The sequence below is a fragment of the Halichondria panicea genome, chromosome 14 (assembly GCF_963675165.1).
Source record: "Halichondria panicea chromosome 14, odHalPani1.1, whole genome shotgun sequence".
In the NCBI taxonomy this organism is placed as follows: domain Eukaryota; kingdom Metazoa; phylum Porifera; class Demospongiae; order Suberitida; family Halichondriidae; genus Halichondria; species Halichondria panicea.
Window position 1 is genome coordinate 1,061,575 of NC_087390.1, and position 13,684 is coordinate 1,075,258.

At 40.5% G+C, this 13,684-nt stretch overlaps 2 protein-coding genes, 1 long non-coding RNA gene and 1 pseudogene across 5 annotated transcripts in view; 3 read left to right on the forward strand and 1 right to left on the reverse strand.

Annotated features, from left to right (window-relative positions):
• Nucleotides 1–13,684, forward strand: part of LOC135347332 (methylmalonyl-CoA mutase, mitochondrial-like) — a 73,606-nt pseudogene that overhangs the window by 58,068 nt on the left and 1,854 nt on the right.
• The window catches only part of LOC135347320 (SWI/SNF-related matrix-associated actin-dependent regulator of chromatin subfamily A-like protein 1), a 32,382-nt gene that overhangs the window by 11,043 nt on the left and 7,655 nt on the right, over nt 1–13,684 (reverse strand). The window lies entirely within an intron of this gene.
• Nucleotides 4,372–5,286, forward strand: LOC135347335 (uncharacterized). The gene is made up of 2 exons (XR_010398339.1): nt 4,372–4,421; nt 4,807–5,286. It is a non-coding gene; the product is annotated as an uncharacterized LOC135347335 (long non-coding RNA).
• On the forward strand, nt 5,458–6,703 carry LOC135347324 (uncharacterized). Its single transcript, XM_064545275.1, has one exon. The coding sequence runs from the start codon at nt 5,504–5,506 to the stop codon at nt 6,527–6,529; it is 1,026 nt and encodes a 341-aa protein (XP_064401345.1). The 5' UTR covers nt 5,458–5,503; the 3' UTR covers nt 6,530–6,703.

A 13,684-nucleotide genomic window follows, 5' to 3' on the forward strand; every position in this document is an offset into this window, starting at 1 on the left:
CAATCCCCAGCACTAACAAGCACTAACTGACTGCACATGTGCTCCCTCCCTCCATCATGCACAGGGATTTGACCTGAAGCCACTGTACACTGCAGAGGACACGGCGGGTCATGAGAAGGAGTTACCCGGGAAGTACCCGTTCACCAGAGGGCCCTACGCCACTATGCACACTCAGAGGCCCTGGACCATTAGACAGGTGAGGAGTCGCTGTCTCTAAGTGAAGCAGAAATCCTGTTCAATATAATTATACATGTATTTGTGCTTTACTTAGTACTAACAGTGAACCCTTATAATTATGGCATTGCTTGATTTGGCTGTAAGAATATCTAGCTGTGTATATAATTATTACAATGAATGAAAACACACACACACACACACACACACACACACACACACACACACACACACACACACACACCTACCCACCCACACACACATACACACACACAGTACGCAGGATTCAGTACAGTTGAGGAGAGCAACAAGTTCTACAAGGCCAACATAGCGGCCGGTCAGCAAGGGTTGAGTGTGGCCTTTGACCTGCCCACTCACAGGGGGTGCGATTCTGATAACCCCCTCGCTGTGGGACGTAGGACAGGGGTCGCTGTGGACTCAGTGGAGGATACGAAGGTGTGTATGTATATTGTGCGGTCTGACTATAATGGTGTTTTGGAGTACTTAGTGTTTGACGAGTATAATTATTGCTATAGCAGGTTCATTGTATGCTAAATCTTGGTTTGATGACGAAGGACTTTCACCTCATTTGTCATTCAAAAGCACAATTGTTATCTGTTTTCCTGCAGATACTGTTTGATGGAATACCTCTCAACAAGATGTCTGTTTCCATTGCAATGAACGGAACAGTGCTCCCGGTACTAGCCATGTACATAGTGGCAGCTGAAGAACAAGTGAGGTTTAGTTGACCTAGTACGGAGATTTCTATCATCACTTGTTTGACCTTCTGTTTACACGTACTATTATTTTGTTTATCTCACCACACACATTTTCATGGCACACATTTGGTTGCATAATTTGCAATAGGGCCGTGGTATTATAATTATAGTGTGTATAGAAATATAATTTCTTTCCTTTCTCTCTAAATACTTGCCCCTCCTCCTGCCCCGCCCACACAGGGAGTCAAGCTGGAGGAGCTTCAGGGGACTATCCAGAACGACATCTTGAAGGAGTTCATGGTCCGCAACACGTACATCTACCCACCAGAGTTCTCCATGAAGATCATCGGAGATATATTTGCCTTCACATCACAGGTTAGAATGGGTGTGGTTTGTTAGGCACCTTGGGTGGTCATGATTATTTTAATTAGTGATCACTGTAAGCAACTACTAGTACTTTACCCTGCTGCATATTAATTGCAGAAAAAATAGTCCACACATTCTTCTTCGAGAACGGAACATTTCGAACTAGGGGCTACAAATTGTGAAATGTATACAATCCTAATTCAAGTTACAATCACTCAAATTAGCTATCAAAACAGCCATTTCAGGAAATCACCAAGGCTAAGTACTATATGGATAGATTTTAGTACTATCTTGTGTTAGAAGGTCAGGGCCATTATTCATTGATTTAGATCATTCGGTTTGCTATACTCCCCTTTGAGACCTCATACTTTGAATGTATTCACACTGATCCCAATAAGGGGAGGGCGTGCGCCAGGCAGTCATCTGGCTGTTTAAAGTATGGTTCAGACCATTCCACACCCTAGCTTTTACTACTTTCTCTCTCTGTGCAGCACATGCCTCAGTACAATTCCATCGATCTCCATCTCTGGCTACCACATCATGGAGGCTGGTGCTGTCCCTGTGCTGGAGTTGGCCTTCACTGTGGCCGATGGGCTAGAGTACTGCAGGATAGGTGTGTGAGGTGTGGTGTGGGTGGGGTGTGGGGTGGGTGGGATGGAGGCTGGGACTGACCCTGTGCTGGAGTTATTCACTGTGGCCGATGGGCTAGAGTACTGCAGGACAGGTGTGTGAGGTTTATGGGCTTGAGGGGTGTGGAACTACTACGCCATGGAGTGTATTATTTTAGTGGGGATTTATATAGTCATCAATATCAATATTTTAGAGTGCTTCCCTGCATTGCTAGCTGATATTTTTGGGGGTTCGTGTACTGTTTTAAAATTACTCAATCCATTGTGATGTGATTGTAAGGCGCATGCATATAGATAGATTTTAGTACGTATATCTTGTGTTATTCATAGATTTGGAATTATGGTTTGCCATACTCCCCTTTGAGACCTCATACTTTGAATTTCTTTCACACTGATCCCAATAAGGGGTGTGTGTGCGCCAGCCAGTCTGTTCAAATTAGCTGTATAGCATTATCATAGTACTATATACATGCATAATTATACTAGCTACTCTAGACCGATGCTAATTTTGTGTATGAGTATGATTCTCAATACAACTTTACCCCCTCCCCCCCTTCCAGATCGGTGATCCTTGGGAAGGTCTTATCTGATGGAGGCCCTCACTAGTGATCAGGTGTACGAGTCAGCACTCAACAGCATCAATGAGGTACATACAAGAGACACCTTACACGGTGTTGTCCTCTTATTAATGCAGTAAGCTTGTAAATTGTACTAAATACAAATGTTATAGCAATTTCCATTGACTGGTTAGCTTGTTCAAGTGAAATTCAACCCTATAAATTCCATTGAATGTTTCCCTCCTCTAGATTGAGGACATGGGTGGTATGGCTAAAGCTAAGTAAGTGGTCCTGATTCGTGATGAATGAATCTTGAAAGCTAAGCAATGTCATATTGTATACTTACGCTGATTCTGGTGGTATACTATAACAATACATGTAGTAGTGTAACGGAAGCTTATTGTATATATACCCTTATAATAATTATTATGGGCTGATTTATACTCAACAATTAAGTTTTAATGCTGGGTTCAAACAGTATAATTATACTAGAATCATCTCTGTAACTACATAGAGTTCTGATGGTGGATTTTTTTTATTTTCCTTTGATTTTACTACATAGTCTGAAATGCCATACAGGGTTTTGCAGAACCTTTGCAACATCTACAAAAAGCGTTGAGGGTTAAGCGTTCCTCATATGGAACGTTTTGCACCACTGGTCTTCCATATAAGGAACGCTCAACCCTCAACGCTTTTCGTTGATGTTGCAAAGGTTCTGCAAATCCTGTATATCTCTCTAAGTTCATAAAATTAATGTGATTGGGATCAACAGAACTAAAGTTATGATGTTCCAATTGTTAGATATTACTTCCTGCCATGCACAGACACGGTAGTTGGTGTGAACAAGTACACTCTGGACAAGGAGGATCCAGTGGAGGTGCTCTCCATCGACAACGTTAAGACCATTGACTCACAGGTGAGAGGGTTATAGTTGCCAGGGATACCTGTCTGTATAGTGGCCCCTTGCTTGGGTATGCAGACAAACCAACAGTGGTTGCAATAAAGAGTTGACATAGGTCCCATTAATTTGGCTGTATTATATAGAGGGTGACCTCCTTGGTACTAAAACAGACTTAATTGTTTTCTTGTGTTCGAAGTGTCATTATTCATAACTCAATGTGACAAACAATACATTGTTACACACATCGCATGTGCTACACATGTACCACAATAATGAGTAGAGCTATTATAGGCTGACCATCACTATGTTGTCTAATCAGACCACCATCTCACCCACCATCGCAGAAGCGTAAAAACTAGAGACCATTCACAGCCTAATACAGATCGTGTATTTACAGTGCTTTTATATTTATGGTATTCTTATTGTACTATAGTTAACAATACCTTATTGTTACTAATGTAAACGAGTACTGATTTTAGCGAATTTGTAATTAACGCTAAATTAAGTACGCGCTAATAATAAAACACAATTAAAAAATGAATCTCATTAAAAAAATTATATTTTTATTGTTTTTTTTCTTTTTTCTTTTTTCTAATGTACTTTTGTATAATGTAATGTACTTTTGAGACTATGCTAAGCAAGCTAGCCCTTTCTTCATCTGTATCTACTGACTCCAAACTTTCCATTCCACCTTACTTGTACATCTTTTGAGATATATTGTGGTAATGAATTTGCCAAATCCACCAAAATTAGTACCCTAAAAACAGAGAAAAATCTGAAAACGCTAAAATTACTACCTATCAATAATAGTAACATTAAGGTACTCTTCCCTTTTGTAGGATCCCTACAACAATATAATGCGTACGTGTATTGAAGCAATGGCAGCTGTGTTTGGAGGCACTCAGTCGCTACACACTAACTCGTTTGCCAGGAACACCCAGATCATACTTCAGGAGGAGACGGGGATCACCAATTAAGGTTAGTGGTTTTTATTGAAGCTTTTGGTTTCCTAAAACTGTTTGTTTCACCACAGATCCTAGCTAATACCTTTATGCATAATTAACATTTCTAAGAGGTACAGAATACACAGCTCAGTGCTTTAACAGTTATGTCAAAGGTAGAGTGACCTTCTGCGTAGATTTGACTAAGACAGTGTGTGTGAATACATGGTAAAGCATTACATGTAGTTTATGTACAGTGCTCTCTCTAGGTTTATCCATTGAATTCTAACCCTACAAACCTATCTATAGCTTGTTCAGTTTTAACTATTGAATTCTAAATTGTGTACTGCAACGTACAGTTTTGTTCATCCTCTGACTCTGATTGTATGTACAACTGTACGTACGTAACTTACGTCATGTGTATGGTAAAAATAGGCTTTAAAAATATGCTAATTAGCTACGTGCACTTAATTGGTCTTGGATAATGATTATACGTAATATGTGTGTTTGTGTGCGTAGGTTGCTGAGATTGCAAAGCTGATGACAGCGTATATTCGTCTGGTGGTGGTCAGAATGAAGTGATAATCCAATTCAACAAAACATTTTTATGCTGATCATAAAGTTCCCCAAAACATGAGCTAGATTGTTCTTTACGCTCTGAGTCTGCTTGGATTCATCCTGTACTGCCTCCTGGCTCGCTGGTACAAGAGGAGAGTTAGAGACGAGGACTACAATGCACACAGAGTGGTGGAGGAGGTCTACGATCGATATCTAATAAATCCAAGCATCACTAACTAAGTATAGGCAGACTATTGTATGGTGAATTGTAATTTACTTTTAATGCAATTATAATTATAGTCATCACCTCACATGCTGTTGTTTGCAAAGCAAATTAATATTCAGTTATAACCAACATAAGAACTTTTGTATAATATGCAATACCAAAAATCTTTTTTGAAAGTTTGACAGAAATTAATAAAAGAATTCCAGTGAAGTGAAGTGTGGTGTGGGTGGGGTGTGGGGTGGGTGGGTGTGGGTGTGAGAGTACCAAGTCGTGGAGTGTTAGTGGGGAGGAATAAATTCATTTGGTATACTCCCTTTTGTGAGCTCATACTTTGACACTGATCCCAATAAGGAGAGGGCGTGTCAGTCAGTCTGTTCAAGAATAGCTGTTGTGTTATCATAGTGCTATACATATACGAGCTATCCGCTGATTATGGCTACAAAGATTGATCCTTCCATAGAAGAAGTACTCCCATTGACCGATACGTTCCGTGAAGAAGAGATTTCTGTTGATGCTTTAAGGGTAGATACAGATGAGGACAAAGACTGTGAAAGAAAATTTGATCAATTTTTTTATGATTTCCCAGAAGAATTAAAAGGCAAATGCGACCGCTCACAAGTGAAGGCAGCATATAAAAATGCCAAACAGCTCAGAATTCTTGTGACTGGAAAAACTGGATCTGGAAAATCTACTCTTATTAACGGGATTCTTGGAGTTGCTGTAGCTAAAGTAGGGAACAAAATCAGTGAGGCCTGCACAACAGAAGTCACAGCATATAACTTAAGAAAGTGGAATGTTGACATGATAATTTGGGATAGCCCTGGCTTACAAGATGGCACTGATAATGAGGATTACCTGCAACAAATAAAGGAGATGTGTCAGGAGAGAGATTTGACCATGTACTGTATCGATGTACGTCAAACAAGATTGATCAGTGGGAGTAGCAACCAAGACATTGTTGCAATGAAGAAACTTAACGAAACATTTGGTCCTGAGTTTTGGAACAACACTGTCATTGTTCTGACATTTTTCAACTCTTTTGCTAATGACGAACAGATTATAGGTCTTCCATCTGCAGAAAAGAAAGCAGCAGTCGGGGCTAAACTGCAGGAGTGGAAAAATCAGATCGTGCACATTTTAACTCATGATGTGAATATTCACCAACAAGTAGCTGAGAAGATCATCATTGTTCCAGCTGGTTACTACAGTAAGCCACATCTTCCAATCTGCAATTATTGGCTATCGAGCCTCTGGTTTCATTGCCTTGCAGCTATTTCTACTAAGGAAGGCCAGATAGCATTATACAAAGCGAATTTCCATCGCATGAAAAATAACACCCAAGTACAAAAAGAGGATTTTGAAAAAAATATAGAGGATCAGCCGATTTTGAAGGAAAGAAGTCTGTGGCAAATGTTGGTGGTTGGTGCAAAATTTGGTGATTGGTGCAGCATTTTTTAGATTTTTTTGGGATTTTTTTACTTAACTACCCGTGTCTGTAATTTTTGTAGTACGCAACGTGTTAAGATTTACCTTTTGTTGTACACGTGCACATTTTTTTGCACCATAGACATTTTGTTGTTGTTGTTGTTTATCACGAAAACATTATTTTGTTGCATAACAATGTACAATCTACTGATTAAAGGCTGTAAGAAGTAGTGTACCCTGAAGAATATACTCCACTCCTTCCCTCCATATAGGTGACCGTGTGAGTGCTGCATGGTATAGACATTGACTTATTTGCGCCTGTATCTTATTCTTCTGGGGCATTGGTATGACCTTCTACACTGAGATAGCCAAGATGAGGGCAGCCATGCAGGAGACTCTGGAATCCCCTCATGAAGGAAAAGATGGGAGCAAATAATACCATGTCTATGATCCTGCGATGTCACAGTCAAACCTCTGGATAGTCTCTCACTGTTCAGGTAGATGTGGGCGTGCATGTGCAGTGTAAGTTTTGTTTGCTTAAACACTACTAGCATGCAAGAGTTCATGTACTACTCTTGCTCTATTAGGAACTTTTGCTACATTGTATAGCTGATAGTTCATTCTATTACTGACCATAAAATTGCATAATAAATAATGTGATCATTATTCACAGCCCAGCAGATTGTGTATATACAGTGTATTTATTTTAGGTATTCTTATTATGCCTCGGTGCGCATGCGCAAGCGAGGTATACGGTAGTGTGTCTGTGTGTCTGTGTGTTTGTGTGTCTGTGTCTGTGTAGACCGCTACAGCTGCTTAAGGTTGAATCAAGTGCAAGTAAGAGTTTCTATAGGCTTCTAGTCATGGATTTGCAAAATAATGCTTCGTTCTCGAGTTATGCCTAGTTTTGCTTACTTGGAATGCCATTGCAGCCTTTTCAGAAGAATCCATAGCAAAACTTGTTCACCGAGTGTTACTACTCTACTTAGCTAGAGAACGCTAGCTATTGGTAGCTGCAAGCTGCGAGGCTCTGCTGCGCTGACTTGCAGCCATTAATTTTAGACTTGAACTTTTTTGGCATCGACCGTTTTTAACAACAATCATGGTCGATCATTACCCACTATTCGCATGCAGCAAAAGTTCATTATCTCTTTCTTTGGCAATCTATTGTAGAAATTACAACAACGGTAACGAATCGTTATGATGAATTAGATGAAGTTGTATGTGAGCTCCTCCCTGACAAACAAACTGTAGTCTAGGTAACTGCCTTATCAGTGTAGGCTAAAAATCTGTGTCCTTTGATGTAAGCTTTGATGTCTCTTTGTGCATATGTAGTTATAAAAAAAATAAAAAAAATAGAAACCTTTGACTAGCTAGGAAGAGTAGCAGTAGTAGTAGTAGTAGGAAGAGTAGCAGTAGTAGTAGCAGTGCAAGCAGGACTAGACTAGATTAAAAAGTTGGTGGAAAGAATAACTGACCGTTTGGACGTCACCTGGCTGCCAGACTTTCATCTCGACTCTTCCCCCTGAGTAGCTGGCCTTTCTCTAAGCCACAAAACTGAGCAAGAAGCTGAAGAAGCAGCTAGACAGAGACATGTACCTAGCCTTGAGAATTGGGAGGCGTGGCTCAACTAGTTAGCCCAGCCCAGAGGAATTGTTACCGTGGGTACTGAACAACCGTAGAAGTAGGGCTACCCCTGGCTTTACTGAATTAACTAGCTGTGTCTGCTGTCTAGTTGGACCAGATTTAGCTAGATAATGGGGTAGAGAATAGTTGAGCGGTGCTGTGTGTAGCTTGAACTGTACTGGCTGGCAAGAATCTAGTAAGCATCCTATGCACTGATAACTCGTCAGAATGGAGGGTATGTTCTAGGGATCTGGACAGCTGTACATCCAAAGGAGCCAAGGAGTGCCAATCATCTTCTCCCAGTCTCTGACACGCTAAACAAAACGAGCTAGAACTGGGAGTCCCAGCTAGAATTGCTAGCCTGATCTAGACTAATAGAATGACATGGAGGCGTGGTGAGGCCGGATCCACACTAATTGATCTACCTAAAGACGCTCCTGTTCCAGATTTCACGAATGGCAAGGAAAGGGATATAAGGCCAAGCAAAGTCAATTTGTAGTTTCTCAGGCTATTATTCTTAAAATAGCAAGCGGATTGAGGCATTTGATAAATATTAACATTCATAGAATTTTAATTGAAAACACACCCCTAACTTCCTCAATAAGCGGAAGTGCATAATTTTTATTTATTAATTTTAGTCATAATTATAATTATTCATGACCAAAAAACCGTACAAATTTATCCTTTTCTTTTCTTTTAGTGCCTTTAATTTGAGGTCACGTGATATTTAACTTTTTTGTAAAGCTGCCAATTTCCAAGCGCGAGGGCCTGAGAAACTACAAATTGACTTTGCATGGCCTAATCAATGTGTGTATAAAGCTAGCTATTAGTAGATTTAAATTATGTTATGTAGCTTTGGCACCTCCACCGATGCATCAGCACCCGTGGTGCTTTCATTGTACTGGTTAACAATACTCTTCCCTTTTGTAGGATCCCTACAACAATATAATGCGTACGTGTATTGAAGCAATGGCAGCTGTGTTTGGAGGCACTCAGTCGCTACACACTAACTCGTTTGACGAGGCCCTCGCTCTGCCCACCCTATTCTCAGCTCGTATTGCCAGGAACATCCAGATCATACTTCAGGAGGGGACCGGGATCACCAAGGTTAGTGGTTGGGTGGTATTGGTGCATGCATGCATGATATTCCCAAAACTGTACAGGTTTAATTGCCCTACCACAAATCCTTGGTCATTATATATCTAAGCGTACGTACCTTAGGTATGTTATAAAAGTAAAAGGTACAGAATACATGTTGTTTATATGAAATTGTGCGCTTCTATAGCTAGCTAAAGTTGGGGGTACTCAAGGTGTAACACTGTATCTACATAGCTCTATGTAAATGTTGCCCTTTAATATAGGTGATCCTTGGAGAGGGTCTGCCCTCACTGATCAGGTGTACGAGTCAGCACTCAACATTATCAATGAGGTACGTACAAGGGACACATCTAGTTGTTGTATTCCTCTAATTAATGTTGTAAATTCTAGTTATAGCAATTTCCATTGAGTCAAACGGGTTTTCTCTATATTATGTATATAGCTAGTGATTTCCATTGAATGTTTCTCTCTTCTCTAGCTAGATGGCTAAAGCTGTTGCCTCAGGCATGCCCAAGCTGATGATAAAAGAGTCAGCTGCTAGGAGACAGGCTCAGACAAAAATGGGTGAGTGAGTGAGTGATCCTGATTCTTTGAATGAATCTTGAAAGCTAAGCATAATTATGTACAATGTCATATTGTGTACTTACACTGATTCTTATAGATAAAATGACAATTCAAGTAGTAGGGTAACAGAAGCTTATTGTAGTACGCTTGTTAGTCTGGGGGCCAGACCTAATAGCTCGGGGGCAAAATCAAGAGAGCTAGGATTAGGTCTGGAGACTCTTGCAGCATTTCCGTGTGCTCTAGCGGAATGTGGCCAGAGCCAATGAAATGCATATCCTATGTCATGTGATTTTTAATCCAATGAAATGCGAGTATTGCCTTTGTGGAATTTGGATTACAGCCAATGGAATTTAGATACAGCCAATGAAATGAAAGTATTGCTACATCTACTCTTCTTTATAACCTCCAATATCACAGTCTCCTCCCTATTGACATTCCAAGAGCACACGGAAGTGCTGCAAGAGTCTCCAGACCTCTTTCTCTCTTCCCCCTCCCCCCTCTGAGAAAGAGGTCTGGCCCCAGACTAGTACGCTTGTATGGGCTGATTCATACACTACCTACCTATGTCCCTGTAACATATGTATCGGGAACTGCATAAGAACCTCTAGCTAGTGTTAATAAGATTATGCTTATATAGGGGCACCATATTTATAGTGATGCCTGCTGTCAGTCACAAGCCACATTTCTTTTTATACCATCATCTCACACTGCAGTGACTAATACCTGTATATAATTATAATTATGTATAATTATACTCAACAAAGATGCTTTTTTTTAAACAGTACTAGAATCAGCTCTAACTGTAAGAGTTCTGATGATCTTGGAACTTTCTGATTTTACTACATATAGTCTGAAATGCCTTATATCTCTTGATTGGGATCAACAGAACTAAAGTTATGGCCGTTCTATGGTGTTCAAATTATAGATTACTTTCTCCCACAGACACGATAGTTGGTGTGAACAAGTACACTCTGGACAAGGAGGAGCCGGTGGAGGTGCTCTCCATCGACAATACTAAGACCATTGAATCACAGGTGAGAGGGATATATAGTTGCCAGGGATACCTGTCTATTAGCAATCCCCCTTTGCTTAATTGGGCAGACCCACAGTGGCTGCAATCAAGAGTTGACCTGCTGACATAGTAGTCTGGCTGTATTATAGAGGGTGACCTCCTCGGGGGCCTGGGACCATAGAGCTACTATCTATGCCGGGACCACAATTGAAAGTGTCATTATTCATAACTCAATGTGACAAACAATACATTGTTACACACATCGCATGTGCTACACATGTACCACAATAATGAGTAGAGCTATTATAGGCTGACCATCACTATGTTGTCTAATCAGACCACCATCTCACCCACCATTGCAGAAACGTAAAAACTAGAGACCATTCACAGCCTAATACATATCGTGTATTTACAGTGCTTTTATATTTATGGTATTCTTATTGTACTATAGTTAACAATACTCTTCCCTTTTGTAGGGCCTCTACAACAATATAATGCGTACGTGTATTGAAGCAATGGCAGCTGTGTTTGGAGGCACTCAGTCGCTACACACTAACTCGTTTGATGAGCCCCTCGCTCTACCCACCCCCTTCTCAGCTCGTATTGCCAGGAACACCCAGATCATACTGCAGGAGGAGACCGGGATCACTAAGGTTAGTGGTTGGGTGGTATTGGTGTATATAGGTTTTGTCCCTAAGATTGGCACTACTTTTGTAGCTTTAAAAAAAGTATATACCATCATGGTAAAGGTACAGAAAGCATATTTTGTGTATGGAGTATGATTTTCAATACAATGTTGCCCCCCCTCTAGGTGATCCTTGGGGAGGGTCTTATCTGATGGAGGCCCTCACTGATCAGGTGTACGAGTCAGCACTCAACATCATCAATGAGGTACAAGCTAGGGGCACAGTGTTGTCCTCTGATGTTGAAATGTACAGTAAGTAAATTCCATTGTAAATTGTACTAAATACAAATGTTTTAGCAATTTCCATTGCTTGTTCAAGTATAATCTTTTGAAATCCAACCCTATAAATGTAGTAATTTCCATTGAATGTTTCCCTCTTCTCTAGATTGAGGACATGGGTGGTATGGCTAAAGCTGTTGCCTCAGGCATGCCCAAGCTGAGGATAGAAGAGTCAGCTGCTAGGAGACAAGCTCAGATTGACTCAAAAATGGTTAAGTAAGTGGTGCTGGTTCGTGATGAATGAACCTTGAAAGCTAAGCATATGTACAATGTCATATTGTGTACTTACACTGATTCTGGTGGTATACTATAACAATACATGTAGTAGGTAACGGAAGCTATTGTAATATATACCCTTATAATATTATGGGCTGATTTATACTGTATATGTATAATTATACTCAACAAGTTTTAACGCTGGGTTCAAACAGTACTAGAATCAACTCTGCATGTAACTACGTAGAGTTCTGATGATGGATTTTTGATTTCCTTTGATTTTACTACTGTACATAGTCTGAAATGCCGTACAAGGTTTTGCAGAATTTTTTCAACATCAAAAAAAGCGTTGAGGGTTGAGCGTTCGGAACGTTTTGCACCACTGGTCTTCCATAATTATAAAGAACGCTCAACCCTCAACGATTTTTGTTGACGTTGCAAAGATTCTGCAAAACCCTGTATATCTCTAAGTATTAAGTATTCATAAAATTAATGTGATTGGGATCAACAGAACCAGGAGTGTATGAAGAATACACTCCTGACAGAACTAAAGTTATGATGTTCAGATATTACTTCCTCCCACAGACACGATAGTAGGTGTGAACAAGTACACTCTGGACAAGGAGGAGCCAGTGGAGGTGCTCTCCATCGACAACGCTAAGACCATTGAATCACAGGTGAGAGGAATATATAGTTGCCAGGGATACCTGTCTATTAGCAATCCCCCTTTGCTTAATTGGGCAGACCCACAGTGGCTGCAATCAAGAGTTGACCTGCTGACATTAACCTGGCTGTATTATAGAGGGTGACCTCCTTGGGGGCCTGGGACCATAGAGCTACTATCTATACCACAATTGTCAAAGTGTTATTATTCATAACTCAATGTGACAAACAAGAATACATCGCATGTGCTACACACATCAGCATGTGCTATACATGTACCACAATAATGAATAGAGCTATTATAGGCCAACCATCACTATGTTGTCTAATCAGACCACCATCTCACTCACCATCGCAGAAACGTAAAAACTAGAGACCATTCACAGCCTAATACAGATCGTGTATTTACAGTGCTTTTATATTAAGGCCACTCCAAGTGACACTCTGGTTTCTGGTCCTGAAGTTTTTCTAATTGCATGCGGGCGGGCGGCTTTTCTCATTATGTCATTATTAATTTCACCTTATGAATCTCATTATTTTGCAAATGAATATCATTATCACACTATTTTGTACCACATGGACCATTCTGCGCATGCGTAGTAGAAATAATGAGATAGAAATCCAAGAATAAAATCTGATGCGGGCGGTGGACCAGAAACCAGAGTATCACTTGGAGTGGCCTAATGGTATTCTTATTATGCCTCGAGGCGTAGCCGCACGAGGGATACGGTAAAGCTGACTGTGTGTGTGTCTGTCTGTCTGTCTGTCTGTCTGTCTGTGTGTGTGTGTATTCCAGCTATAACTGCTCAACGGTTACAATGCGACGAAAATTAACAGCTTCTATAGGCTTCTAGCCACGTTCTCTTGGATTTTGATTCGTGGATTAGCAAACTAAAGCTTCTTTCTCGAGTTATGGCTAGTTTGACTCACATTGAAGGCTGTTGCAGTCTCTTCAGAATCTTTCATAGCATCATCTGTTCGCACAAACTTTCTATTCAACTTATGAGTTAGCCTTGCACTTAAGCGCTAGCTTTTTGTTGGCTAC